The sequence below is a fragment of the Chinchilla lanigera genome, unplaced genomic scaffold (genome assembly GCF_000276665.1).
Source record: "Chinchilla lanigera isolate Chin_1 unplaced genomic scaffold, ChiLan1.0 scaffold00024, whole genome shotgun sequence".
NCBI lineage: Eukaryota > Metazoa > Chordata > Mammalia > Rodentia > Chinchillidae > Chinchilla > Chinchilla lanigera.
In genome coordinates, this window is record NW_004955425.1 from 11,962,145 (window position 1) to 11,989,534 (window position 27,390).

At 37.1% G+C, this 27,390-nt stretch overlaps 1 protein-coding gene across 2 annotated transcripts in view; it reads right to left on the bottom strand.

Annotated features, from left to right (window-relative positions):
- Ipmk (inositol polyphosphate multikinase) overlaps positions 1-27,390 on the bottom strand; it is a 50,762-nt gene that overhangs the window by 12,296 nt on the left and 11,076 nt on the right. Inside the window, exons 2-4 of one of the 2 annotated variants that reach the window (XM_013514871.1) lie at positions 22,763-22,857; positions 10,166-10,262; positions 2,939-3,111 (exon numbers count right to left, since the gene is read on the bottom strand). In XM_013514871.1, the coding sequence (XP_013370325.1) occupies positions 2,939-3,111; positions 10,166-10,262; positions 22,763-22,774 (282 nt within the window). In that variant the 5' untranslated portion in view covers positions 22,775-22,857. The remainder of the gene's footprint in view (positions 1-2,938; positions 3,112-10,165; positions 10,263-22,762; positions 22,858-27,390) is intronic. The other variant, XM_013514870.1, reaches the window with a different exon arrangement.

Here is a 27,390-nt window from a genome sequence, read left to right on the forward strand (position 1 = left end):
GGGAGGGTGGCATGGAGGACTGAACTTGGGCCGTGCTCATGCCAGGCAAGTCCTCTGACACTGCGGTGCACTCTCAGCCCTTAACTGCATGAGTGAGGCGAATGGTGTGTAAATAATGTTTCAGTAAAGACATTTTAAAAGAAACACAAACAAACCTCTGTTTTTCTAGGGAAGAAACACATCCCAGCAGAGCTAAATCACGCAATACCTTATTTACTTATCCTGTATATGTATCCTAAAGGCAATGGAAACCCACTGAAGAGTTTATAAATAAGGGAATATCGGGTTAGGTATATATTTTCCAAAATTTGTAGCAGACCAGAAAAGAATAAATCTGAACACAAGAGAAAAGTCTAAAGAGGAGATAACAGTGAAAATGAGACCCAAGAGATGTTTGGAAATCAAGATCAATAAAACTGATGAAAGCTCCGAGAGGTAACAGTGATACCAGGTTTCTACTTGCAAAACTGCATGTACAGTGATGTCATTTACAGAGACAGGGAAGAACAGAGATTATATGTTGTTGTAGTGATTACTGCTTTGTGAAAGGGATGAGTGTATCCATTTGTCTGTACTGACTTTAAGATGTCTTTAAGATCTCTAAAATAAAATGTCTAACAGCCTGAGATATACAGTTCAGGAGACCAAAGAAAAACCAAATGCTGATGATACACATTTGGCAACTGTCAGTGGAACAGATAGTAAACCAATGAGAACACAAGGTACAACATAGGAAGAAACAGAAAAGAGAGGGAGCATCAAAATGGAACCAAGAAATAACATGTAAAGAATGAACAAAAAGAAATGAGCTGGCAAAGATTGCAAAATGTCCTTAGGAAAAAAGCAAGGTGGGTGTGGGGTGTCACAGACACAAGGAAAAATGTCTCAAGGAGGAGCTGGTCAGTGTTAAAGGTTGCTTTCCAAAGTAAAAGAAGATGAATACAAAAACTGCTACTTGGATTTAGTGACATGCAGGTATCCTTAGAGACTACAGAAAAGAAGCAATTTGGTACCATGATGGGACAGAAAACAGACTGGAATGGGCTGAATTTTGAATGGAAAATATGGAAATTGTCTAGTTCTGAAGGGGAAATAAGTTAAATCTATAGCCTGAAGAGCACAAAATAGGGGGTGGTTGACAGGTTTTGTATTTTTTTTTTAAATGAGCTAGAGAATCAATATCTACGCAGAAGTTGTAGGTAGTAGGAATGACAAGAAAGAATTAGTAGTGTAAGGTTCCTTAGTAAGAGAGATCCAGAGGACAAAGGAAAGAGCTATGTTTAGTCAGAAGCACGGAACGTTCTCTAAAGCAATAAGAAGAAGTAAGGTCTGTACTACATCTGCTAGCAGGAAATGAAGGTAAATCTTGTCCAGTGGCTTATTTTTTCTTGAAGTGGAAGGTAAAGCCATCTGCTGGGAATGAGCAGGAATGTGGGAGAGTCACAGAGCTGTGAACAGGGAGGTTTAAACAGCTGTCTGGACGGACTTCTTTGGGATGCCCCTTTCTTGTTTCATAATCATTCTTTACTCCTTCCCCCTTTCTATATACCCACATTTAATTATAGTTTTCTAAAATGAAATGACTGCTTGAAAAATTTTGTTGGTTTTATTAGAATCAGAACATAAAATTCAACTTGACCATAATAATGTGTTATTATCACATTAATAATCATCTATAACACTTCCTATTGGCTCCCCTATTTAAAACTCAAAAGCAAGATTCATGCACTGTTTAATATGATGAACTGCAAGACTACCCACTACGCTTACACAGGTAAGCAATCATTCGTTACACTTATGAAGTTTAGCTCCACACATCTAAAAGACACCATTTCTTTATAGTGGATTTTTTTCCCCACAGTACATAACACTGTGGCACTTCTGTAAAATGACCTTAACAGTTCTTCCTTCCTTCCTTCCCAGCCCTGGGTGTCCTGTCACTCTCATTGTGACTCAGTTCTATCCACTTTCAGAAGAGAAGTCTGTTTCTCAGCCCTATCAATCCAGGCTGACCCTATGACAAACTCTAATTACCGAATTCCCAAAATGACAGCCAGTAACTTCCTAACCAACAGTTCAAGAACCCTTTAGCTTCTACTTGTGCCTCTCAGAATGTGTTACTGTGACGTGAAAAAGCGTGAGCTAGCATCTAACACCACAAGGACAAAAAGCTCTGCCAACAGTCAGTACCAACTGCCAGGCAGTTTGGACCAGTAAGCCTCTCTTGAATCTTCAGGTAACTGTAGCCACATGAGAGGTCCCGGGTGTGATTAGGGAAAGAACTACTTGAGTCCAGCTCAAACTATCAATCCAAAGGCTGACCAGTGGGTACCATGTTACAGATTGATGGACAGACAGACAGATGGATGAATAAAAGAAGTTCTGGTGTTCTATTGTACAGTGGGGTGAACACATATAATGATAATCTGCTATATTTCAAAAAAGCTAGAACAAAGGATTTTAATCACCACAAAGCAACAATAAATGTTTGAGGGGATAAATATGTTTAAATGATATACACATCATACAATGAATACTTACATGTAAAATTTTTATGTATGTTAAAAGTAAAAAAATTTTAAGTGCCAATCATAGAATTGTAAGCACATAAAAATGATTTTAAACCACAAATTTTAAAACAATGACCCTTATACAACAACCATTGTTAACTTCCTACAATTTCATAACTCTGTATTGTTTGTACTGTTCTTATGCTATTTTGTAAATGGATGTCTGTTTTCAGTAATATATTCATGAATTTATTAACCACCTAGTATGTGCTAGGACCAGACACTGACCATATACTCTTATCAGTGCACCAGACAACCCAATTCTAAAACACACTATCTTCTTATATACTCACACCATCATATCAATCATTTTCAAGGGAAGAACATGTAAAGAAAGATGTATATAGCATTCTGATAATCACTCTTACCCTCATGCCAAGCACCAAGAATCCAATCTCTTCCATTAATGGGTACTTGCTGACCTGTTGCTGAATCTTCTCAGATGAGGCAAAAGGATCGTAACTTTTTCGCCCTATCTTTACATCCATTATACAGGGCTTAGTAAATTTATGGGTCACATCTTCCAGTTTTAGGTATAAATCTGTTATTGAAGAAAAACCTTAATTAGGGAAAAGCGAACAAATTACTACTCAAGTAACTGCCAAGAGAAAATAAAATGAGGTATCTTAAAATAAAAAAATTAAATCTAGTCAACTACCAACTACCTTCAAAAAAAGACTGAGCAACAAATTCATAACGAGTGTATTGCAGACAAACTTTTATAGGATGTAAGTTAAATATCTTCAACCATGAGCAAAATGTATATAGTACATATAAAGTTTCTATAGGCATTAAAAAGGAAATGAATGAGCTTATTTCAAAAACTATTCCACATTACATTCATTCCCTTTCACTATATGTCATCAATATCTCAACAAGAAATCTAAATATTTTAAAAGTTTACTCTTCATTTAAAATTAGAAATAGGAACAAGCCCCTCCCACAGAGCATACAATACAAGTACAGGTTAAGATATGGTGACTCAATCCAAATGATTATCATTGCCAAACATATATTCTGTTCTTACTAGTTCCACAGAGAAAACAAGTACCTTGCTTTTAACAACACAGGGATTTCCCAAACGTTGATATGTAAATCCCTTTGGTTTCTTGCATATAACTTGCCACAGAAAACTTAAATGGAGATTCACATGCAGTACTGTAAAAGCCCCATTATCATACACAGGTGAACTTCTTATAGTTTGAGCTTGAAAGCAAGATCCAGGTCCAATGAGGAAAGGAAAGAAACTCTTCTCCCCTTTCATGGGTAAAATAATTTCAAAGATGCGAATGAAATGATGATTCATGAAGTTTTAAGGCCCTCATTTAAAAGGCATAAATCTTCTCCTTCAGAGGATATGATATCAAGAGCTAAGTTTTATCCCTTAAAGATAGGAAGAGAGTTTTGACTATGTAGATGTTAAGCCCAAACATGACAAAAAAGAACTGCAGCCCAAGAGCAGTACTGACACACAAGAAGGAGCTCTTCACACTTCTGACAGACATCATCAGGAGAATAAAGGAACACAGAAGGTCTGGACACACACAAGACACAGCAGACAATAAGAGGCACTGGGACAAGTGGGAACACTGACAGAGGAGCTAGAACCCACCCAAGCCTCTGCTTAGAAGATACCCATAGGACGGGAAAGAAAGCAGTACAACTCCCCTAAGCCTCTCTCCCATCACCTCCAATGAACCTGAGCAAAAGGAAACACATCCATACTCTCTACAGCTATAGAGGAACTCAGCAACAAGACCTGTACTCCAAGTACCGAGAACAGGCTGAAGATTCTAACACAGCAGACACTTGTCATTCACAAGTTATCATCAATTCATAAACAAGACTCCAAAATTCCCAAGGTAAGGATGTATATGAGAGTATAGGGAAAGTAGGGAACCCAGCAGCTATTTCCCAGTGTAAGGTTATTTTCAATTTTTCAAGTTTGTAGTGATTAAAAACACAATAAAGTGCTTCTTTTTGATCTGAAAGAAGCTAAAGTTGAGACTTTGAAAATCTGAATATAGAAATTTCTATTTCTTCTTTCTTCTCTTGAAAAAGAGGAAGGCCAGGCGTGGTGGTACACACCTTAATCCCAGCCCTCGGGAGGCTGAGGCAGGAGGGTCGTTGCGAGTTTAAGGCCAGCCTGTGCTACAAAGTGAGCTCAAGGCCAGCCTGAACTGCATGGCGAGACCCTGTCTCAAAAAGACAAAAACAAAAAAGAAAGAAAAGAAAATACAAATGCAAATTCTATTTATGGTAGGAATATAATACATGTTTGCTGAATAAATGTTTGCCCTCCCCATTCCTACTGCCCCAGTGGAACTTTGGACTTGGCCTTGCTCACACTATAATAACTTGAGTCGTTTCTGTAGTACATAGGACTAAATATCGTACCTTTTTTTTTGGTCATTTATTCTGACTAGCCAAATTTGTTTTTCTTTATCTTACTTGCAGGTTCTTGGTATGTTTTATATAATTGGAGTTACCAAATAATTCTTAGATTATTAGTTTATGCCTAAATTTATGATTTTATTTCTGAAAACTAATAAATATCCCTGGACTCTGACAGGGTTTGGTTTCTAGTTCTAATCCTACCTTGGGCTCAAGTGCATGGCCCTTGGGTTTCATAAGACACTCCTATATCCTTATAATAATAAAGTCTTCCTTTTTGTTTAATCAAGCACAAGTCTGTCACTGTAATCTACACCCAAAGAATCTTAACCAAAATGGTAAGAGTTTAACACAAATGCTTTGAAAGCACAGAAAAAAAGTTAAGATCTCAGCTCTATCATTTGTTAGCCAGTGACCTCAGTAGCATTTCTATAGCCTCAATTGTATGTAACACAGAGATAGTTACAGAAACTACTGTGGAGTTAACATGAAGACTAAATGAGACACTGTACTGCAAAGTGCTTAGTACAGTGTCAGTACTAGTTCCATAAATGGAAATTAAAACACTCCCCTACTCCCCCCAAAATAAAATCATATACATTCAACATATACTTACTGTGTAAGGCACTCCTCTGGGACATACAGGTAAACGAAACATGTAAAAACCCTGCCTTCCTAGAGCTGCTTTTTAAGAGTAGAAGTAGGATTTTATTTAGTATAATGCCTGGTACATATATGGTACTCAATGGGCATTTATTACCTGTTAAGTGTACATGAGTGTTAAACGTACACACCATGGATAAATATTAAAATCTGTCAACCATGTTAGATCACCAACAGGTCCAGGCTGGAGTTCAATACTCAGTATAAATAAAAAATTGTAAGATGATTCTCTGGAGTCTACTTTCCCAGGTACGATAACTTAATAACCACAAAATAAAAAGACAGAGTCACAACTCAATTAGGCATTTGATAATGGATATTCTCCGACCCTGAAGTTAATATCAGTTAAATATTAACAAAAGTATCTATTTATTATATATTGATTTTTATCACAAGCCAAAAAATATGTTTCCTCACTGCAAAAATATTCAATCTGATACCAACTTCACGTAGGCCTTACAGTTGCTCAACTACCACACTGTCATTTCCCAAATGAAGTCACTCTCCTATCCTGAGATTACTATTTCATACTTCCATCTGCAATACTCCCAGCTGTTTCTCTGTTTTAACTCTGAAAAATCAGTAAGATAAAATATGGTAAGGATTGCTGCAGAAAATATGACTTTTAAAGGCTACATTAATGATGAAAAATGTGATGACAAGAAGAAAATGTATTCTAAAATGCATCCCAAAAAACATGATAGATACATATGGTCTACCTCTAATAGTTTAGGTTCACTGTGATCAAGGTCAAAAATATAAACTAGACTACATTAATATGATGCTTGAAAAATATGATTACATTCTAAGATGCAGTTTGCAAATACAACATTTTGAATATTAAAAATAGCTACTTTTCATATATAAGCGTGTTTGTATAAGTAGTAAAGATAGCACAATTAACTAGATTTTTTTTTTAAAACTTTGGAAATTCTCCTTAAAACTTACCCCAAGTTTTTGAGAGACCCAAGGCCTGGCATTTGTAAAACCCAGATGTAAAGCTTGGAGTTGGTAGGTATTTGCATAATAAATGAAAAGTAATGGGCTCTTCATGAATACATGGTGTTTATTTCAAGAAGTTATAGTAATTACAAGTACAGTTGAAGAGGTTATGATCAATATTCTAACACTTTTCCATTAACTCGTTTAAAAACTATGTGTATAATTTCTGTTTTTTTAAAAAGATTTTTTGAGATACAAATCATGAAAATGACTACCAGATACTGTATTCCAAAATGCAACACTTTATACTGTTATAAGACTCTTAAGATTTTTTTATTGACTCTAACAATAACATTGTTAAAATGCTGGTGATAGTATAAAATTATACAAGGTTACTCTGAATGAAGAAAATTTTTCTATATTACATACGATTATCTTAAATATAAGGCTTTGTAATATATTATGTATAAAAAATTCCTATAGCAAAGTTTCTACTTGTAAAACAGACTTGATGCTTCATGAAAGACAGACAGAAAGTTCCCCAGAATCAAAGGTAGAAAAATAGAAATATTTGAACTATGGAAGGAAAAAAAAAACCCACTGAACAGATAAATAGTAAAGATGAAATAGTAATCCTTTCCAAAGTAAGACAAGGGGGAGGTCATATAAGAAGTTGCAAGATAACTTATTCAGATCCTTCTAATGAATATTAATGATTCTATAAATTATGAAAACATAGGTTCCAAGTTTCAGTAAGTTTTTTTGACCAGTGTGTCTGTAAAATATACTAGTACTATTTGCTACTGTTTTCATTTCTAAACTGCCCAACGAAAGAGGAAACTTCTGGCCAGATGGGTAACAAATGCCCCACTATGAAGCCAAATACAAGAGAGAAAACCTTGCTTCTGTACCAGTCATTAGCCATTTCTGAGAACAAAAGTTGAAAAAAAAAAGAATTATAAGTAGAGATGTGAGCCCACTGCATGGGTAAAGGGAGCGGAGGGGGGGAGGATGACATAAATGTCAGTTTCTTCTAGTACCTGCTTCTTGAAACTTGGTTAGTAGCTACATCCAGAAACCTACGCACTACAGATTGTATCATATTTGATAGCTCTCAATTTACTCAAATACTTGATTGTTACAGTTTTCTACATCTCTGAATAAAAATACCTCAAGGTTCTTGACAATACATTTACTGGACTCCTCCGTGTTTACACATGCATATAAACAAGATTCATTACATAATTTTCAAACGTAACTCCCCAAAATGTTAATATTAAACCTAACTTGTCATACTCTAAAATTAGATAATGATCAGTGTACAACTCTGTGAATATACTAAAAACCAATGGGCTGCATTCTTTTATAATGGGTGTGTTTTATGGTATGTATATTACACCTCAAACTGCCATAAACAAAGAAACTCTTTATTGGTAAAGATATTCTTATGCTTCAAATTGCTATCGAATAACTTTGTTGAGTGAGTTGGCTTTCTATGTTTTATTACCTTCAATATTTTATATTACTTTGGCTTATAGTTTTGTAAAACTCTTCCTTGAGCACATAAGATACCTAAAAACAAGAAATAGTGCATTTTATACTATATAAAGCACAGTAATGCAAATCATACTATTCTACTAAAATTTAATACAATATCTGTTTTCACAGTCCTGTGACCTGAACATATACATAGGTTTGCCACCTTATATTTATTTCATTTACAATCAAAAGGGTAAGAGCAGAAAGATGATCCCACGATACAACCACCACAATCAAACCTACACAATCCACCTGAAAAAGACAGAAAACCTGGAGACAACTGCTGGTATTGCTGGACCCCAGTCCTTTATTTGCCACTTAAATTTTTTCCTCCTTTCATTCTTGTCATCTTCTCATCTTAGTTACACCAATATTTCTAATTATATTCAGCTAAACGAGAATTCACAAGGCATTTTCATATAATGTGCGGAATGTGGAATATATGCAAATTCATACAGTATTAAGCTCAAAAAGATTACTGAGTTTGTGAAGTTAACAAAACATGTAAATAACCCCAGCAGAACCTAAGTACTTCCTGTGTGAAGTGAATTTAAAAGCAACATACATACATACATACATATATTTGGGACTGAAAGACCTTTAAGTAAAAGGAAGGAATAGAGATTAAGAATGCTTAATTCAGAAATCTAAAATGCACAACAATTCAAAATTTGAAACTTTTTGAGCACCCATATCGACACAAGTGGAAAACTCTACACCTGACTTCACAGGTCAGATCACAGTCAAACCCAGGCACACCAAAAATATTGTAAAAGTTTACCTTCAGGCTATAAGTTGCACATAAAACATGAATAAGTTTCATGATTACCTCTGGTGTAAGACACCTTATTATGTACATGCAAATATTCCAAAATCTGAAAAACTCCTGAACCTGAAACACTTCTGGTCCCCAGCATTTTGGATAAAAGGTACTAATCCAGAAGTTAATAGAATCTTAGCTTTCTTTTTTTCCTAGAGAAACAAAAGACTCCTTAATACTCAAAGCTGCCATCAACTTACTATGAAGATACACACAGGAAGATGCCATAATAACCTGTTAATGAAACTGGCACACTGATTGAAAGAGCCAAAGGAAAACAAGAAAGGAACAAGCTCAAACTGAAGTTCCTTTCTAAATTGCAAAATAAGATGCAGTCTATGTCAGACATCTTTTTTTTTTTTCATACCAGGAATCAAACTCAGGACCTCGCACTTTCGAGGCAGGCACTTATGCCGCTGAGCTATATCCCCGGCCCTATGTCAGAAATCGTGAGGCTTTTATTCAATAGAACTTATCACTAAACTCCAACACAAACCTGCATAAATTTTTGTTTTAATAAGACTATAGGTTACACATAAGCACATTCAACATAAACCTTCCTTCACCATTCAGCTTTGTCAATAATTAGGCAGGCAGGTTGCTTATTTAAATTTTGAGTACTCTGATAAAAGCTTTGAAGAAGCAAACACTGCTTCAAGTATTACCCAACGTTAAAGAAAGGAATTTTCCTTTAACATAGATCATTTTGTCATCTATGAAACTCCTTGGGGTTTTTCAAAAGATTACAACTTAAAGCTTGGAGGTAGGGGATAAAGAAGTAGACCAGGAGACACCAGAAATTACACAGAGGAAAGAGTTTACAGAGAAAAATTCACAGAGAAAAGAGTTTATTGGTATCTTTTTATTACTCAAAATAGGAAAAGAAATTATACACTAAATTAGGAAAGAACATTATATTTACACACCAAGTATTAGTACTGTATACTACTATATTCTATTAGTTCTATATATTAAGTAATATATATATTTATTCAACGATGAGATCAGTCCCTTCAAAAATATATGTACCATTTAATAAAACAGTTAAAAAGCAAGAAAAATTAGTAGAAAAGGATTACAAAGAAAAACATATATTCCATACTACTTTTTTATAATGCCTTAGAAAGTCAGTATCATGAATTAAAAAAAAGATGTATTTTTAAGAAAATACTATAATGCCTTAGAAAGTCAGTATCATGAATTAAAAATAAAAGATGTATTTTTAAAAAAATATTACCATTTGGTGCAGTGGGAGGTGACCAGATACCATAATATTTTGGCAAATATTTTCGTAGCTCTAGAAGAATACCATCACTACAATCAGCAGCATAAACCTGAATCAAAGAGAAATATAACACTTGTTATTGTTTTATAATGCTTTCAAACTGCTCTATACATTTCTCAAATAAAACACAGTAATACTGAATCATAATTTATCTGTTCTACATTCCAGCTGGAAGTATATTCCAATTTGGAATAAGCAAAAAATATCACTGCATGTCTTCAATGAAAATACCACATATTATTGCCAGGCATGGTGGTATACACCTGTAATCCCAGCACTTGGGCAGCTGAGGCAGGAGGATCACTGTGAGGTCCAGGCCAGCCTGGGCTCAAGGCCAGCCTGAACTGCATAGTGAGACCCTGTCTCAAACACAAAAAAGAAAAAGAAAACTACATATTATTTAGAGCCTATTCTACTTGGTTATATAATTCTATACTTTCACTATCATTGAGTTATTGTATAACTATGTAAATTGGAGATAACTGATATCAAATGTAAAATAATTGTTTTTGTTTGTTTTTCTGGAGTACCAGAAATCGAACTCAGGACCTCAAGCTTGCCAGGGAGGTGCTGTGAGGCTGAGCTAGATCCTCAGCCCCTGTAAAGTAATTCTTGTCTACAAACATGCAAATAAATTCTGACCACAGCAGGTTCAATTAACTTCCGGCCACACCCCTGAGAGAGGGGGAATTTATTGTCCACATTTGAATTCATCTCAACTTTCTTTTAGTCTATATAACTTCTGCTTCAATTTCCCTTATTAAGTTCTTTTATTTTTTTGGTACCAGGAATCAAACTCAGGACCTTGCACTTGCCAGGCAGGCGCTTGTGCCACTGAGCTATATCCCCGGCCTTTTTAAACAAGTTCTAATAGGTCAGTCCTATTAAGCCTTCCCAGAGCAGTACTCTTATCTAATACAAATTATTCAACAAAATAAATAAGGATAAGCTCTTTATCTCATTTTATGAACCCAAAGAAACTCTGTATCAAAACTAGATATGGACACTATATGAAGAAAACAATAGTTTAATCTCAGGCTCACAGATTAAAAACATCTTAAGCACTAAGTAAGCAAAATCTAAAAACACAAAGACATGTTCAGTTTTTATTTTGCAAATAAAAGGTAGTAACATTAGGAAAATTATAAATTATCACATTAACAAACTAATGAAAACTCATACAATCATTTCAATAGATACACAAAAGATAGCTAAAAAATATTGAATATCCACCCATTTGTGTTTTAAATTGATTCTTAAAAATAGAAAAGACTCGTGTATTTTCCTGTCCCTGCCTGGCAGCCATGACACGCCTGCACTAAGAGACTGGCCAGACTCTTGCATCCAGGGCCCCACGCCCTCTGGCGGCTGGGAGGTACCAGCAGAGAACAAAGAGCAGCAGAAGCATTGAGCTTAACCATCCACTTCTTTGTCTAGTGTGCACTTGCCTTCCCTGAGAGGTTTGCACTGTGTTCTCCTTGAGCCTTGAGGCCTACAGATGGTGTTACAGTGTTACAGTTTAGAGCTGCAATGTATTCCCAAGCCCAGGTGTTAAAAGCTTCAGCTCTAGGTTGGTGCAGTTGGGAGGCAGTACGACCTTGGGTGGGACCGAGCAAGAGGTCCTAGATCACTGGGGGTGCATCTTTGAAGGGCAGTGTGGCAGAATGGCCTCCCTTTCTCTCATTTTCTGTACCTAGTCGTAAGGGGAACATCTCTGAGACACACACCTGCTATGACATGCTGCTTCGTGACAGGCCCACAAGTAACAGTCAACTGACCATGGGCTAACCACAAACGATGCACCTGAAAAACTTTCCTCTTTAAATTGATTACCTCAAGTACTTTGTTATAGTAATGGAAAACTGACTAACGTTGTTATTGTGATTATAAATGAATCAACATGGAAGCACCTCTGCTGAAGGAACCAACTACAACAAAACAAAACAGAACAAAATGTAATGAATCAACAAAACCAAGAGTGTTTTAAGCAGGACTTAACAGGAGGTTCTCGCAGAAGACCAGAATGCTGACAGAAATGTGAAGAGTAAAGGCTATGGTGATGAAGTTAGAGAGAGTGAGTAATGGAGGCTCCCTGGCGAATTGGATTAGAAGCTACCCTTGTCACATCATTACCAAAAGGGAGAAAAAAGAGACTACATTATATTTAGGCCCTTAGATTTTGATAGAGACTAATCTTAATGGTAATGGGCCTGTTTATCTGGCAGGGCACATTTCATGGCAGCAAAGCACTCAGGCTGCAGCATGTGTACAGTGGGCCATTTTTTGCCAAATTTGTAGTAAGTGAGGCTAGAGGCGTGAGGTTGTCTAAGCCCTTAGGTGCCCATTTTCTGCCAGTGTTTCCCAGGACAAGGAGCTGTAGGATTTAATGTAGGTTTCAGTCTTGCTTTGATCTGATCCTCTTGTCTGTCTTCCCATTCATCTCTTTTGGAATATGAATATTTATCCCCTGCCACTGTATCTTACATGTGTATAACTTGTTTTTTTATTTTTATAATGTCTCACAGTTAATAGTCTCTTGTGAGTCTCAGAGGAGACTTGAACTGCTTAAGCAATGCTGAAAGAGTGAAAGATTTTGAGGACTCTTAGAGATGGACTAAATGCATTTTACACTCGAAGATGAACACGAGCCTTTGGGGGCTAAGAGTAGAATGCTACAGTTTGAAGCTTAAGGGCCGCACGTTAAATGCTTGGTAGCTAGCTCAGCACTACTGGGGAGAGTTAGAGCCCAGTGGAAGGTCTTCCCTCACTGTGTCTCCTGACGTGGATTATGCAAGGCTGGTCTTTTCCTTTCTTTTTCTGCACCCTTCATCACACACTCCCACTGTGAGGTACTGCCTCACCACACTGGCCTAAATTAATGGGGTGCACTGGGCCACATTCTCTGAAACTGCTAGCCAAAATGAGTCTGTTCTCTCTATAAGCCAATTAATGCAGGTATTTGTTATAGTATCAGAAAACTAACAGATGGTATCTTCATCTCTTGCGAATTGTCTCAAGTCCTGACCACACTTTTGTAAACAATCCCTTTATTAAACTGCTACAGTGCAACATTTGGTTCTTGACAAAACCTTGACTCACAGTGTGACAATTTCCTTAATCTGAGAAAAAATGTCTACTACAAGTTCAGTCATATCTTAACAGTGAGATCTTAGGAAGAATTACGGGACATGAATTAGAGGACAGCATCGCTACTCCCACTCAGCACTGAGTCAGAGGACTCTGACAGAAGAGCGCAGCCCCAAACAGTTCAAAGAAAACGCAGAACCACGAAACATCCGCGTCCAGGCACGGTGCACACACTGTGATCCCAGCACTCCGAGACTGGAGCGGGAGGGCTGGCGTGAGCTCAAGGTCAGCCTGGGCTACACAGCAAGGCCCTGTCTCAAAAACTGAAAGATACAACTATCTGTAAAGAAAGGCCCAAAGTCTATTAGATATATACAACTGAATACAAGTTCAGAAAGATACAAGTATCTATTTCATTTTTATATATTAGAAACCACTGTAAGAATAATTTAAAAATACTGTAAACCATGAAAACAAAAAATGAGGTAATAAGGACAAATACAACAGATTATATATATGACCTTTATAGAGTAAATATAGAACACTTTCTTCAAGAGAGAGACATTACAGCCTGAGTATGTAGGTTAGTGCACAGTACTTGCTTTGCATGTGCAAGGCCCTAGGTTTAATTCTGAGGGGGAGACAACGCATGAGTACGTAACAGTTAAAACCACCAATTCTAGTGCAGACTATCTTCAAATCCTATAGTTACAATACTATTTAGATGATTTCTCTCAGATTATTTGAACTAATTATGCCTTAACAAGCACATCTATAAAATGAGGGAACAATAAAATTGAGCCCATAGATTGTTGTGAGAATTAAGTAATTAATATTGGTGAAGAATTTACACAAGTACCTGGTACACAATGTTACAAAAGTGCTAAATAAAATACAGAATGACAATAATTCTATTAAAAATTTAAGCATCCATTTATACAGTTAATTCGTCCACTGAAATATGTTGTCTTTTTGAGACAGGGTCTCGCTGTGCAGTTGAGGCCGTAAGTGAGCTCACTTTATAACCCAGGCTGGTCTTGAACTCTCAACGATCCTCCTGCCTCAGCCTCCCGAGTGCTGGGATTACAGGCATGTGCCACCACGCCCGGCCACTGAAATATTATGAACTATTACAGTAAATGCAAAAGGAAAAAACAACTGGGATGAAGGAAAAGAGAAAAGAAAGAAGGAAGGGAAAAATTATGTATATATGTACACAAGATAGCTAAGATAATTGTACTACTAATTTCTATTGATTTATTGAAAGGAACAGTGAATGGTTAATTAATCAATCTTACATGCCTGTATCTGGTTATCCAAGAGTAACCAATCTGAAGATAACAATATGTAATACAACAACCATTGTTAATTTCCTACCACCTTGTTTCAAATTCTGTATCATTTTTATTACTTTTATGTTGTTTTGTTTATGTCTTTGTATTTGTAAATTTGTCCTTGTTCTTTTCTCTTTAAAATAAAAAAAAGGAAGTATAACTGTACATACAGACATGGTATATTATTATTATTTTTTTTTTTTTTTTCCGGTACCGGGAACCGAACTCTCGACCTTGCGCTTGCCAGGCAGGCGCTTTGCTGCTGAGCTAAATCCCCAGCCCCGACATGGTATACTATTAAGGCAAAAAAAGCAACCTACAAGATCTTATATATAATTTGTGATGGTAAAAGAATTACATATATTTGATAGACATATCCCCCCAAGAGCTGAAAAATTACCTTTTAAACTGTTAAAAATATTTATTTTCATGGGAAAGATGATGTTGAGAAAAGGAATATTTGAACAAAAAGCGTAATTTTTATTCTAAATATCACTGTTATTTAGATTTTAAAAAATGATTAAATAGTAAGATCATAAAAGTTCAAAAGTCCCTGGTTATTAAGTAATGATTAGAATATGACTTGGCATACTAAAAATATTATTAGCTGATACTATGAAATCACTGAAAGTCACAAAAATTAAGCGATGAAACTGCAAGTTAGTTTACCTGCCGGAACTCTAACCCATTATACTACGTACTGCCTTTCTAACATGTGAGGAAACGGGGGACACCTGATGGTACAGTCTGGATCTGCAAGGCCTCAAGGCCCATAGTTACGGCCTGGTCTCCAGGTTACCAATACTGGGCGGTGGTTAAACCTTTGGGAGGTGGGGCCTAGCAGGATGCCCTTAGGCCTCCCCTCAAAAGGACTGTGGGATCCTGCTCTCTTTCTTTATTTTTGCTTTTTTAGCCAAGGATAAGCAAATTCATTCTACTACTTGCTTCCTCCATTAATATGCTGTTTTTCCACAGACCTAAAGAAACACAGCCAAATAAACATGGACTGGATTCTCTAAAACTAAACCAAAATACATCTTTTTTTCTTTACAAATCGACTATCTCAGGTTACAGTAATGGAAAGCTAACACATCTGGTAACATATTAGCTCTTCTAAATGCCTGGATATAGAATATACTGTATACAGACCCTAACTACATTTTGCAAATGAAAACATGTACATTTAGAACAATATGTACATTTACCCAAAAAAACGCAACAAAAAACTTTAAATCAGGTCTGTTCAAAAGAATATACAATGTTACCAAAAACAAAAGATTAAAAAAAAAAAAAGACTGTACAATGTATAGTTGCCCAAACACATATAAACCCACCTATTCTCATTACACAAAGGTCCAACACTAGGAAAAAAAACCAAAAACCCAATACCAAAGCATATGATATAATATCCCAGACATAATACAATCTCTAACCTACTGACGTACATGCCATGTATTCTCAAAATTGTAATTAGTACAAATTTAGTGGTTATTAAGTTTGCTCATATATTCTGGGCTAACAAGTAAATAGATGATTCTTAAACTATCTGATGGGGAGGAAGTGAGTTCTTTGTAACAAGTCTGAACTGCAAAATTACCAATAAGCATACACTTATATAGGTAAAAATCTCATTAGCAACAAACTTCCTAGTAAATCTGTACTATAGTTAAAATCTCATTTTCTCAGAAACTGAATTTCAAATATAAATGGAAAAGGCAAGGAAAAAACATGTCTCTGCACAAAAACAGCCCCCCCAAAATGCTGTGTGCTTAAGCAAGGTAAGAATGTGGCATAATTATTTAAGCATCATAGCTAGATCACAATATACCATATAAATCTCACTGGAACTTACACACATTTCCATGGGGTATAAAGCTTGGAGAAAATAATTCATGGTCTACAATCAGACATCTAAACGGCGTAATTAAAATTAGAGCACCAATCTGTGTAATTCTATGTACAGCCTATAATCTAGTATCATGGCACTTTCCACACCAATCTGTGTAAAGGCTATGTCCCAGTATCATATCACTTATAACAGGAAAGAAAACAAGCCTTCATTTTGGGAATAAAACCCACTGTTAAAGACTGTATTATGTTTCACCAAAATTCATGCATCCTAACACCTGATACCTCACAAAGAAATTTGGAGATAGCTGGGCTGTTTTTGTTGTTACTGTTTTCCAGTAGTGGGGACTAAACCCAGGGTGTTTGCCCTGAACTACATCCCTAGCCCTTTTAAAAATTTTTTTATTTTTAGACAGGGTTTCTCTAAATCATTAAATTGCCCAGGTTGGGCTCAAACTTGACATCCTCCTGCCTTGGCTTCCCAGAGTAAGCCACTATACCATGCAGAAGACAGTCTTTAAAACTGGGCATGGTGGCGCACGGCCTGTAATCCCAGCACTGGGGAGAGGCTGAGGCAAGAGGATTGTTGTGAGTTTGAGACCAGCCTGGGCTACAAAGTAAGCTCAAGGCCAGCCTGAACTGCAGAGCGAGACCCTGTCTTAAAAGACCAAAGAAAACCAAAAAAACAAAAAAAGGTAAGTCTTTAAAGAAGTAATGAAGATTACATGAGTTTATGAGAAAAAGCTATAATCTGATATGATAATTACCTTTAGGAATAAAAGATTAGGACCTACGCACAAGCAGAGAAGACCATGAGAAGACAAAGAAAATTGCCTTCTACAAGCCAAGGACAGATGCCCTCAAAAGAAACCAACCTTGACACACCCTGATGTGTTCTAACCACCAGAACTGTGAAGAAATCAATTTCAGTGGTTAAGCCAATCACTGTGCAAATGACTCTATTCACCTGTTCCTTTCAGTATAATCTATTAAACTTGTGACGTCTTTTTTCTAAACTTGAGAACTTTCATAAGGTAAAAGATACTGGCAAGATATTTAATAAAGGAATGACAAAAGAACTTCCAATGGAAAAAATTATTACCATGCTATCATATTTAGTGCTCAGTCCAAGTACAATACAAAAACAAAAACCATCTATAATCCAAAAGCAACAGTGAATGGTATAATTTAATTATAGACTCACAAACCAGATTAAGGATTAAACAATAAATACACAGGGGAAATCACACATATAAGCATACAGGATACTTTTAAGCCATACAGGATACTTCACAGAACCTGGGACACAGCACCTGCCTGGCAAGCATGAGGTCCTGAGTTTGATTCCCAGTACTCCCAAAAAAGGAAAGAAACTGGGACAAACGAACATAAAGACACTACTAAGTTTCATTTATTACATATTCAGGAACCACCAGTATTAGCTTGGAAAATACCATGTTAGATCAATGCAATGCCCAAACATTTATTAACAGATATCACCATCTTTATGGCAGAAATACAGTTTAAGCACAAAGCTTTGAAAAACATTTGAGTTTTGTACTCAAATACATTTTAATACAGCACGGCAAATTTAAATTATATAGTGTATTGTGAAAAAAATTTATAAAGTCTTCCAGAATGCACAAGAGGCATCCCATAAACTGTATAACTGTGAATGATCTTCTAAGAGCTAACTTTTCCCTTAAGAGAATATGCATCAGTCTGAAGGCCAAAATGAGTAAGAAACCACACAATGGTTTAAGCAATGAACACTGAATATAAGAATTATTAAGCACTGATAAAAGAATAACTAGAAGATATAAAAAGAATGAATTCCCTACAGGTCCTACAGTGAGAGTGTGCCTTAGGAAGGACAAATCTGGAAAGTGAGCCTGTTTCCTAACAGACCTCCATAAAGAAGGCATAACTGAAGCCCAATGGATGGCAGAGATATTCACTTGGTCATCCAACACAGAGCTGGTCCACAAAAGGCCATGTGTAAAGCAACTATGTAAGTAGGACAGTCAATGGCTAAGCATGCGGACCCACACAAGGAGACATCCTACAATGGCAGCAGGAGACAAATATGAAGAGGAGAGGAATGTGAAGGAGTCAGGGTGCCAGTTTACAGAGGAGGCCCTTCATGTTGGAAAGGCTGTAAGAAGATGATTACCAGGCTGGGACAGGGCTCGGAGGCTGCTGAGGATCTGTATTTCCAGAAATATGACTGTGGCAGGGAACCAGTCACCTGCACTACTGATCAAGGAGACAGTAGAACAGCCCTTCCTCCTACAGTGTCTCTTCAGTGCTGTCTACCAAGAATGTTTACCAGTGTCCTCACAATAAATGAGAAATGTTTACAGGAATTGAACTCATTGTCAAAGGGTAGGTAACAAGGGGAGAATTTGGAACTGAAGGGCAATACACCAGTAAGTGGCAGAGTGGTTTATAGTGTACCGACATTTACACAGTTTTAGTGTTACTCTAGTATTTCTGCTATTTCAAGCTCAGTTTAGAAATTAGATATACACTTACCGGATCACATATCACACCTCCAGAAAAGTACAAACCAATATCCCTTATGAATAAAGATGCAAAATGCCTTAACAAAATATTAACAAAACAAATCCAGTGACACAGAAAAATGGTTACACCTTGACCAAGTATAATTTATTCCCAATAAATTAAGGAGGTTCCCAATAAAAAGCAGGTTCACCTCATACAATCAATCAATACATAATATTAAAATACTAAAGGATAAAAACATGATGCCAAAACTTCTCACATTAATCTACTAAAGTCCATAAAAATAAATTCCAACTGGCTTTTGGCCTAAACTGACAAGCTGGCCCTAAAATGCAAATTGAAATACGAAGAACCCAAAGACAATTTTCAGTGCTCACTTCGGCAGCACATATGCTAAGACAATTTTCAAAAAGAACAAAGCTGGAGGATTCATATTCCCCAATTTCAAGATTTATGACATAGTTACAATAATCAATAGAGTATGGACAGACATTTAGATCAATGAAGCTGAAAGAAAGCCTATAAGCCACTCTGAACCAGGAATCCACTTACCGCCTCCCAATTACAAATTCACCCTTCCTAACTTGCGGAACTGAACAGAATTCCTTTAAACATTTCTCTTTCATTTATCATCAGCTGACTTTTGACAAGGCCATTAAATCAACTCAATGGGGGAAAGTACAGACATTTCAACAAACAGTGCTGTGAGGACTGGCCATCCATATGCAAAGGGATGACACTGGATATGTTCCTCACCCCTTGACAAAAATAAATAAAAGATCTAAAAGTAACAGCAAAAGCTATAAAATGCTTGAAAGAAAAAATAATTATAAACCTTAGTGACCTTGAATTAGACACTACTTTAGATATGACACCAAAAACACAGCAATGGAAGAAAAAATAAGTTGGACTTCATCAAAATGCAAGTTTGTACATCAAAGATCACTATTAAGAAAGTGAGAAGACAAACCTGCAAAATGGCAGAAAATACTTGTAAGTCATAATCTGATAAGACTTTGTATTTAAAATATATAAATAACAGTGGTAAGTATGCAACTAAATTTTTTAATACAGCTCTATTAAAAAATGGGCAGAAGATCCTGATAGGCATTCCTCTTGAAAAGATATGTAAATGGTCAGTATGTACATGAAAATATACTTAACAACATTAGCAATTAAGGAACTACAACTCAAAACAAGTTACAATGAGATTTCATAATCACTAGAATGCCATTTAAAACAAACAGAAAATAAGTGATGGTAAGCATGTAGAGCAACTAGAACACTCATACATTGCTGCTGGACATGTAAAATAATGCAGCCAGTTTAGGAAACAGTTTGATAATTTTTTGATAGTTCTTCAAAAAATTAAATGTAGAATTAGTAAATGACCTGACATTTAATTGAAATAGAAAGAGGTGCTCAAATATTTATACCTGCACGTACGTGGCAGCACAATTAACAAAAGCCAAAAGGTGAACCAACCCAAATGTCTAACAAGTGAATGAGTGAGCCAAATGTGGTATATAAACACAATGGAATACCCTATACAGCTAATAAGAATAAGCACCTACTCATGCTATGATATAGGTGAACCTAAACACAAAAGGCACAGTTTATATGACTCCATTTACATAAAATGACTGAGGTGGGTTATGGAAGACCACCAGGTTGGCTCTCTTTAAAAGAAGAGCATGTGTCTGCATTTTGGCTAAAGCAGGCCTTGATTCCATGTACTGATATGTACAGAGCCAGCTAGGATATTTCTTTATCCCCTCATTAGGCTTTAAGCAATGCAAAAGGGTGTAGTCTGCAAAGCAATGGTGGTGGCAGGGGAATAAAGCAATGTGACAAGTCAATGATGCACCACCAATAGCCTCCAACTAGTATGCTGTGCTACATGGACTAAGAGCCGGGCTGGGGTTGAGCCACGGTGTCTCAGGGCATGAGGATTACAGACCAAAGGTGAAGCACTGACCCCAGAACACAAGATGCTTCAAGCTGTGTTATGCAGACTATTCTTTCTGTATACCTCTCTTTGCATATTGCAGAGCTGCTGTTTCCCCTGCTACCTAGCCCCTAGCCCAGCTCAACAGCATTGTACTTCTCCCCATTCCCACAGTGGCATTTCCACAAGCCACTTCCCTCTCCATAAATTAATCAAACCCAGGTTGAGCCCTGGGGTAGAGGCTTTAGTTGTGGTTAGCCATCGTTCTTACTGGATTTAGGACCCCTGGGCTCCCCACATCTACAGACACGTATTCGTTTCTTTACTCTCACCATGGATTGCACTGGAAATGGTACTCTGGAATTACCTATTGGAATTCCAGTAACTTTTCCCTGGGATTATAAATGCGGACTCCTCTGGACCAGTGAGGTCCACAAGGGCTTTCAACGGAGGGTGACCAGAGCATGGCAAACTGTTTGGGAAAGTGGGCATGATCTGTTAATTACAAAATTTCAGGACACATGGCACAGAACAGTTCCCAAAGTCCTGCACAGGGACCCAATTAGAAAGGGGCCCCTTCAATTCCTCCAAGAACCTGAATAGATTTTTGATGGGATCCTACAGCTGATGTCAGTCTGAGCAGTGGGAGCCATCCATCACTAATCTCTGGACTGTGGTGTTTTGCTTACCTAGGAGTCCACTCTCAGGCTGCTGCATGTAATTTTTCATACTTTTACTAGGCCCAAATTACTCTGCAAAGTCTGCTTCTTTTCCTATCTTTAACAGCAGAATCTTGCTGCCTTTCGCACTTGTTTGGACCAACTCTTAAGAACCTAGAAACCACCTCTGTAAGGAAACCCCAAAACCCCAGAACCCGGTAACATTACCATGAATAGGCAAGTCTGCAGAACGCTGATCAGTGGCAGCCAGCACTGGAGGAAAGGAGTAATGAAGCACAGTGGCTTAATAAAGTGTAGGTTCTCTTCTCCCAGCACCGCCCATACTTGGGAGTGAACCCAGGGCCTCGTGCATACATGCTGGACAAGCACTCTATCTCTGAGCTACATCCACAGCCCTTTTCTCAAATTTGATTTTGAAAAAGGGTCTTGTTAAGTTGCCAAGGCTGACCTCAAACTTGCATTCCTCCTGCTTCAGCTTCTCAAGGAGCTGGGACTACATTGGAATGTTGGTGCCACTACACTGGCTATAAATTTGTTTTTGTAACCCAACCCTCAACCTTGTGTTACAATGCTGGGGACAGAAGCCAGAGACACTAGCATGCTACCCAAGTGCTTTACCACTGAACATCTCTAACCCAAGCATTTTTCTTTTGAGTAAGGAAAATGATTTGACAGAGGTGGTAGTCATAGAACATTGTGAATACACTAAAATAAAAACAATCCCAGTTACGAGGTTAATTAGATGTTAATTATGCCCTCTTCTCCCCTTTGGAGACTAACCATGCGAGTTAGCAATTTAAGACTGTAAGGAATTCTGCAGTAAAAACTTATTTAACTTACCATTTCTGAGAACTACAAACACTCTCTGCTAAGTGTTTTTCAAACTGCTGGTTCACAACCCATTGATTGAAATCAACTCAAGTGACTCAGAATAAGAATCTTTAAGAAATGAGTAGAACAGAAGATACTAGACTGCATTACATACAGTGAAAGATAAACATTGTCATGAAATTTTTGTTTCCGTTATACGCAGTGAACAAGGACATGCTGTCAAATATATTTCTTACTGTGAGTCACCACCAGAAAACGCTGAAAAACACTTAGAATACAGCAAAACAAATCTTACCTTACTTACCATATTATAAAATTCCAGCTCTCTTGGGCCCCTTGGAGGTGGCTGTAACTGTTTCAACACTGTGCCATCTGGATGTTGCAGTATTCCTATGGGACAGAAATCAGACATTTAATGCTTTAACTATAACAAACCTTATTTCACATGATAGATTTGTTCCTGAAGGACCAGGTAAACCAGTTCCACAAATTTAAGGGCTTACTTCTATTTATTTCAGAAATGCTAACATTCAACCAACATGTTTTAGTACTTACTATATGCAAAGCACCAGAACACAAACTCTAAATCACATAGCTTTATTGTCTCCAATCATTACTCCCTGATAGCCCCCTCAGACTTTCTAATAAACACAACATGCGTAAATTTGTACACAAATTCCTCGGTAACAGACTTTCTAAGTTCTGGTTTAAAAAGAAACAAGTTAAAAGCTACAGCACAAATTGATTCCACTTTCATAAACAGAAAACAAATGTATGTTAACAGTAGCTATACAGAATTTCCTACTTGGTAATATATTTTAAGTCTCTCTTATCTATTATAAGAAAACAAGTAAAAAAAATTTCCTGATTCAGATGCACTGTGTGCAGCTGTACAAAGAGTACATGATTTATCCAGTCACCGGGAAAAGAGGGCTGCAATCAGGCACCAAACATGAAACAGAAAGAGATACATTTTTATAACCTCTCCACACAAAGGGGAAGCCTTTTTTAAACAACACCATGTGTATACTAACTAGCTCTATCCCTGTGACCCTAAACACCCATTTCCAAATCTAAATATTATCACGTAACTGGATTCCACAAAATCATGTTAGCTAAAACAGAGTATAGTTCAAATAAATCTATTTAGAATTTTGGTAAAATTGTCCACTTGAGTTTCTATTTCTTTGCGCACGTTAGGGATTTTTAATTATGGCAACAATGTAGAATTTAATCAACAAAAGCAAAGCAAAAGATCTCAACTTAAGGAAGAACATCAAGTTTAAGACCTAGACAGAGAATAGAAGGAAGGTAAACATTACTACCTACAGATAAGATTAGTTGGTAAACAAACATTTGGGGATGTCAAGGATATTATAATGCAACTAAAAACTACTAAAGAGAAATTTCATTTCTGAAGGCTGGGACTTAGAACAAGGCCTTTATTCCTGTGGTTGTGACTTTCCCTATGGGACTAATAATGAGTGGCAGATGCAAAGAAGCCTGGATGAACACAAGTCCACTGTGAAAACAGGGGTAACACAGCTGTCCTCACTTTGAGACAAATACCTGTTCTAGATACAGATGAGTTTCCCCTTAGACGAGCAGATTTTGTCAGGAAAATAGAAGTTCCTCATGCTATACACAACAGTGTGGGGTAGAATGATGAATTAGGGATTATAATAGCCCCAACACAAAAACACGTTGCTAGGCTCAACAAATCTCCCACACTACTCACCCTACAACACAACCCTTCAAGTTTTGTGAGAAAGAGGAAAGTGGTAATCTCTAAATCCAAGATCCAAAGTAAACCGACAGTATCTGAAACTGAAGACAAATCCTCACCACCATCTCACTAAGCTCAAAAACTGTCAAGATTAAAAAGGAGGCGTCTTGGAAGGTTAACTGCAGGGCAGCACCAGTTCAGCTAAACCCCAGCAGGATGTACCTATCAGTACCTCACGTAACAGCGGAAGTATATTGTTAGGGCTTATGTCTAGATGTCTCTCCAAAGCCTTATGCGCTCATAGGTGGGGCTTTTGCGAGTAACTGGAGCACGGGTATGTGATACTGGCTTAGCCCACTGATTGGTTTAGCATAGTTACAGGTGATGGGATGACAGAATAGGGAAGACCCACTGGGGGTGTGGGTGGTGCCAACCAATAGGCTTGCAGTCTAGATGGTATAAAAAGGGCAAGAATTAAATCTTGCTGCCTTCTGCCTGCCAAGCTATGAACTGTTGCTCCTCTGCCACACCCCTCTGCCTTGCAGCCAGAAAGTTATGGACTGAAACCTCTACAAACTGTGAGCTAAAATAAACTTTTCCTCCTTTATTTACTTATTTATCTTTTTGGAACTAGAAATCAAATTCAGGACCTTGTGCTTGCCAGGCAGGCACTTTGCCACTGAGCTATATCCCCGGCCTTTCCTCCTTTTAACTTGTAGGTATGGAGTATTTTGTCCTAGAAAAAAGGAAGTAACTAAAACAGGCATGTACTCTATGAAGAAAGAAAACAAAAAATAGTAGTCTTTTCTTACCAATGTTCTTTAAATGCCTTAAATAGAAAAGTTATAAGACATATTAAAAATATCAAGAAAATGTGATGCATAATCAAGAGAAAATGTAATAGGTAAGACACAAATGACCAAATGATTATAATTAAGAAACAAAGATATTGAAACAAAAATCCTGAATATGCTAAGGAAATTACAAAGAGACAAATGCTGAAAGAATGAGGCATTTTAGGAGAGAAATAGACACTAAAAAGGGAGATTGTAGAACTGAAAAGAATATGTGAAACTCTAACTTTAGAATAAAGACAACAAATAAGCAATCAAAGAAGGGCAACAAACATTAAGAAGCAGCAAGAAAAATTACGATACAATAGCAAATATGTAAATTAAAACAAAGAGAAACAGTTCCTAAAAAGAAAAAAGGAACACAGCATTAGAAATCTGTGGGTAATATTAAGCACTTTAAAACATGTAGCTACAGTATCAAAAGGTAGAAAGAGAGTGGATCAGAAAAAAAATTTCAGGCTTCCATCTTGGACCTAGGATACAGAAAGTTGCAAAGAGCACTGCACCCACCTAAAACATAAAAAAAAAAACCCAGGTAATCCACAAAATTGTAACTTTTCTTGAAATCATTAACTAAATTTAATTTAACAACCAAAACTCTAAGGAAAGACACACTACTAGCAAAAGCAAATGGGAACACTAGCTCGCCTGTGGAAAAGCATGGAGATGGGAGCACCTTACGAGGAGGTTAACAATTGAGCTGAAAGTTTACAGACATGAATGGAAATCAAGTGTAGGATAGGCTGAGGGTAAGAATTCCCAGGCTGTACACACTTGCACCATCTTCTCCAGGGGCTTCTCTTCTATGCTTTGAAGAAAAGCACCCGGACAAGACAGAAACCCAGAAAGAGTTACCTTCAAAGGTACAGACTATGAGGAAGGAAAATACCACTTCTCTAAGAAAAAAAGGAACTTTTTCCCCTGTGGAGCAAAGGTCTTAAACTACTAGGGTAATGACAGCAAACGATGTGGTCTCTGAGGTACAGATTAACATCTACTGTAACTGGGCACCAGTGGAAAAAAAAATATCCTCTAAGTCTAGGGAGCTGGAGGTTATTGGCTGAAGCGAAGTAAGAAATTATACAAGGTCTTGACTTCAAACCTCACACAAAAGACCTGATAAAAGACACAAAACAAAAACTGACTCCCACAGGAAGGGCAGGATCCTGAATTAGCCCCTTTCCCCAGACACAGGATCACACAGCCTACCTTACAGTGAAGCTGGACCAGAACAACAGGAAAAAACCCTACCACTAGCACCTAGCATGAGGCTGGCAATCACTAGGTAAAAACCAACAGTAATCTACATACACTGGGGGCAGGGGTACAAACAAGGAGAAAATGGGTGTACAGAAACACATAAAGCAGACAATTGAACAGAAGTATTGAGCTGGGGATATAGCTCAGTGGTATAAGCACCTGCCTGGCAAGCGCAAGGTCCTGAGTTTGATTCTCGGTACCAAAAAAAAACAAAAACAAAAACAAAGAAGTAGTAGTATTGAGAAAAATGCTCTGGCATGTCAGCTCCACCCTAACCATGAAGTAAAACCAGAGGAATTTCGAATCCATGGTGCATAGAAGGTGTATGAGTCACTTCGGGTTGTCATAACAAAATGCCACAGAGTGGTCAGCTTCAACAACACAAATTTATTTCCAATAGTTGTGAAGGTTAGAAAACTCAGATCAAGGGACTGTTAGAACAGAACCAGGTGAGGACTCTCCTTAGCTCATATGTCATCTTCTCACTGTATTCTCAAAAGGCTGAAAGACAGAGAGCAACTCTCTATGTCTCCTCTTACGACAGTCTAAGAGATCAGGGCTCTACTTTTACGACCTCTTTTAACCTTACGACTACTATAAAAGCTCTATCTTGAATTAGGTGTGGTGGCAAACCCTGTAATTCCAGCAATCTGGAAAGATAGGGCAGGAAAATTCCAAGTTGGAACCCAGCCGGGGCAACATAGTTACTTAATAAATAAAAAATAAAAAGGGCAGGAGATGTAGCTCAATCCAAAAGCCTTGGGTTCTGCACTTACCAAAAAACAAACAAACAAATAACCTTATGGGCAGGAGGGAGAGACTTCAACATTTGAATTTATGGAGACACAAACAGTCCATAATGGACAGTAAATTTAACAACAAAATAGAAGTCTGAATCTACTTCTGATTAAACTGGTTTAAATCACCAAAATAATAGTAAAGCAGAGGTATACATTTCAAGAATAAATACCATTTGCCTCAGCTGCTTCAATTTTACCGTAGCACATGATAACCACCAGAACTTTAAGGTGGTTTAATTTTCTGGAGTCCTCTGTATATTCCAGATATTAGTCCTTGGTCTGA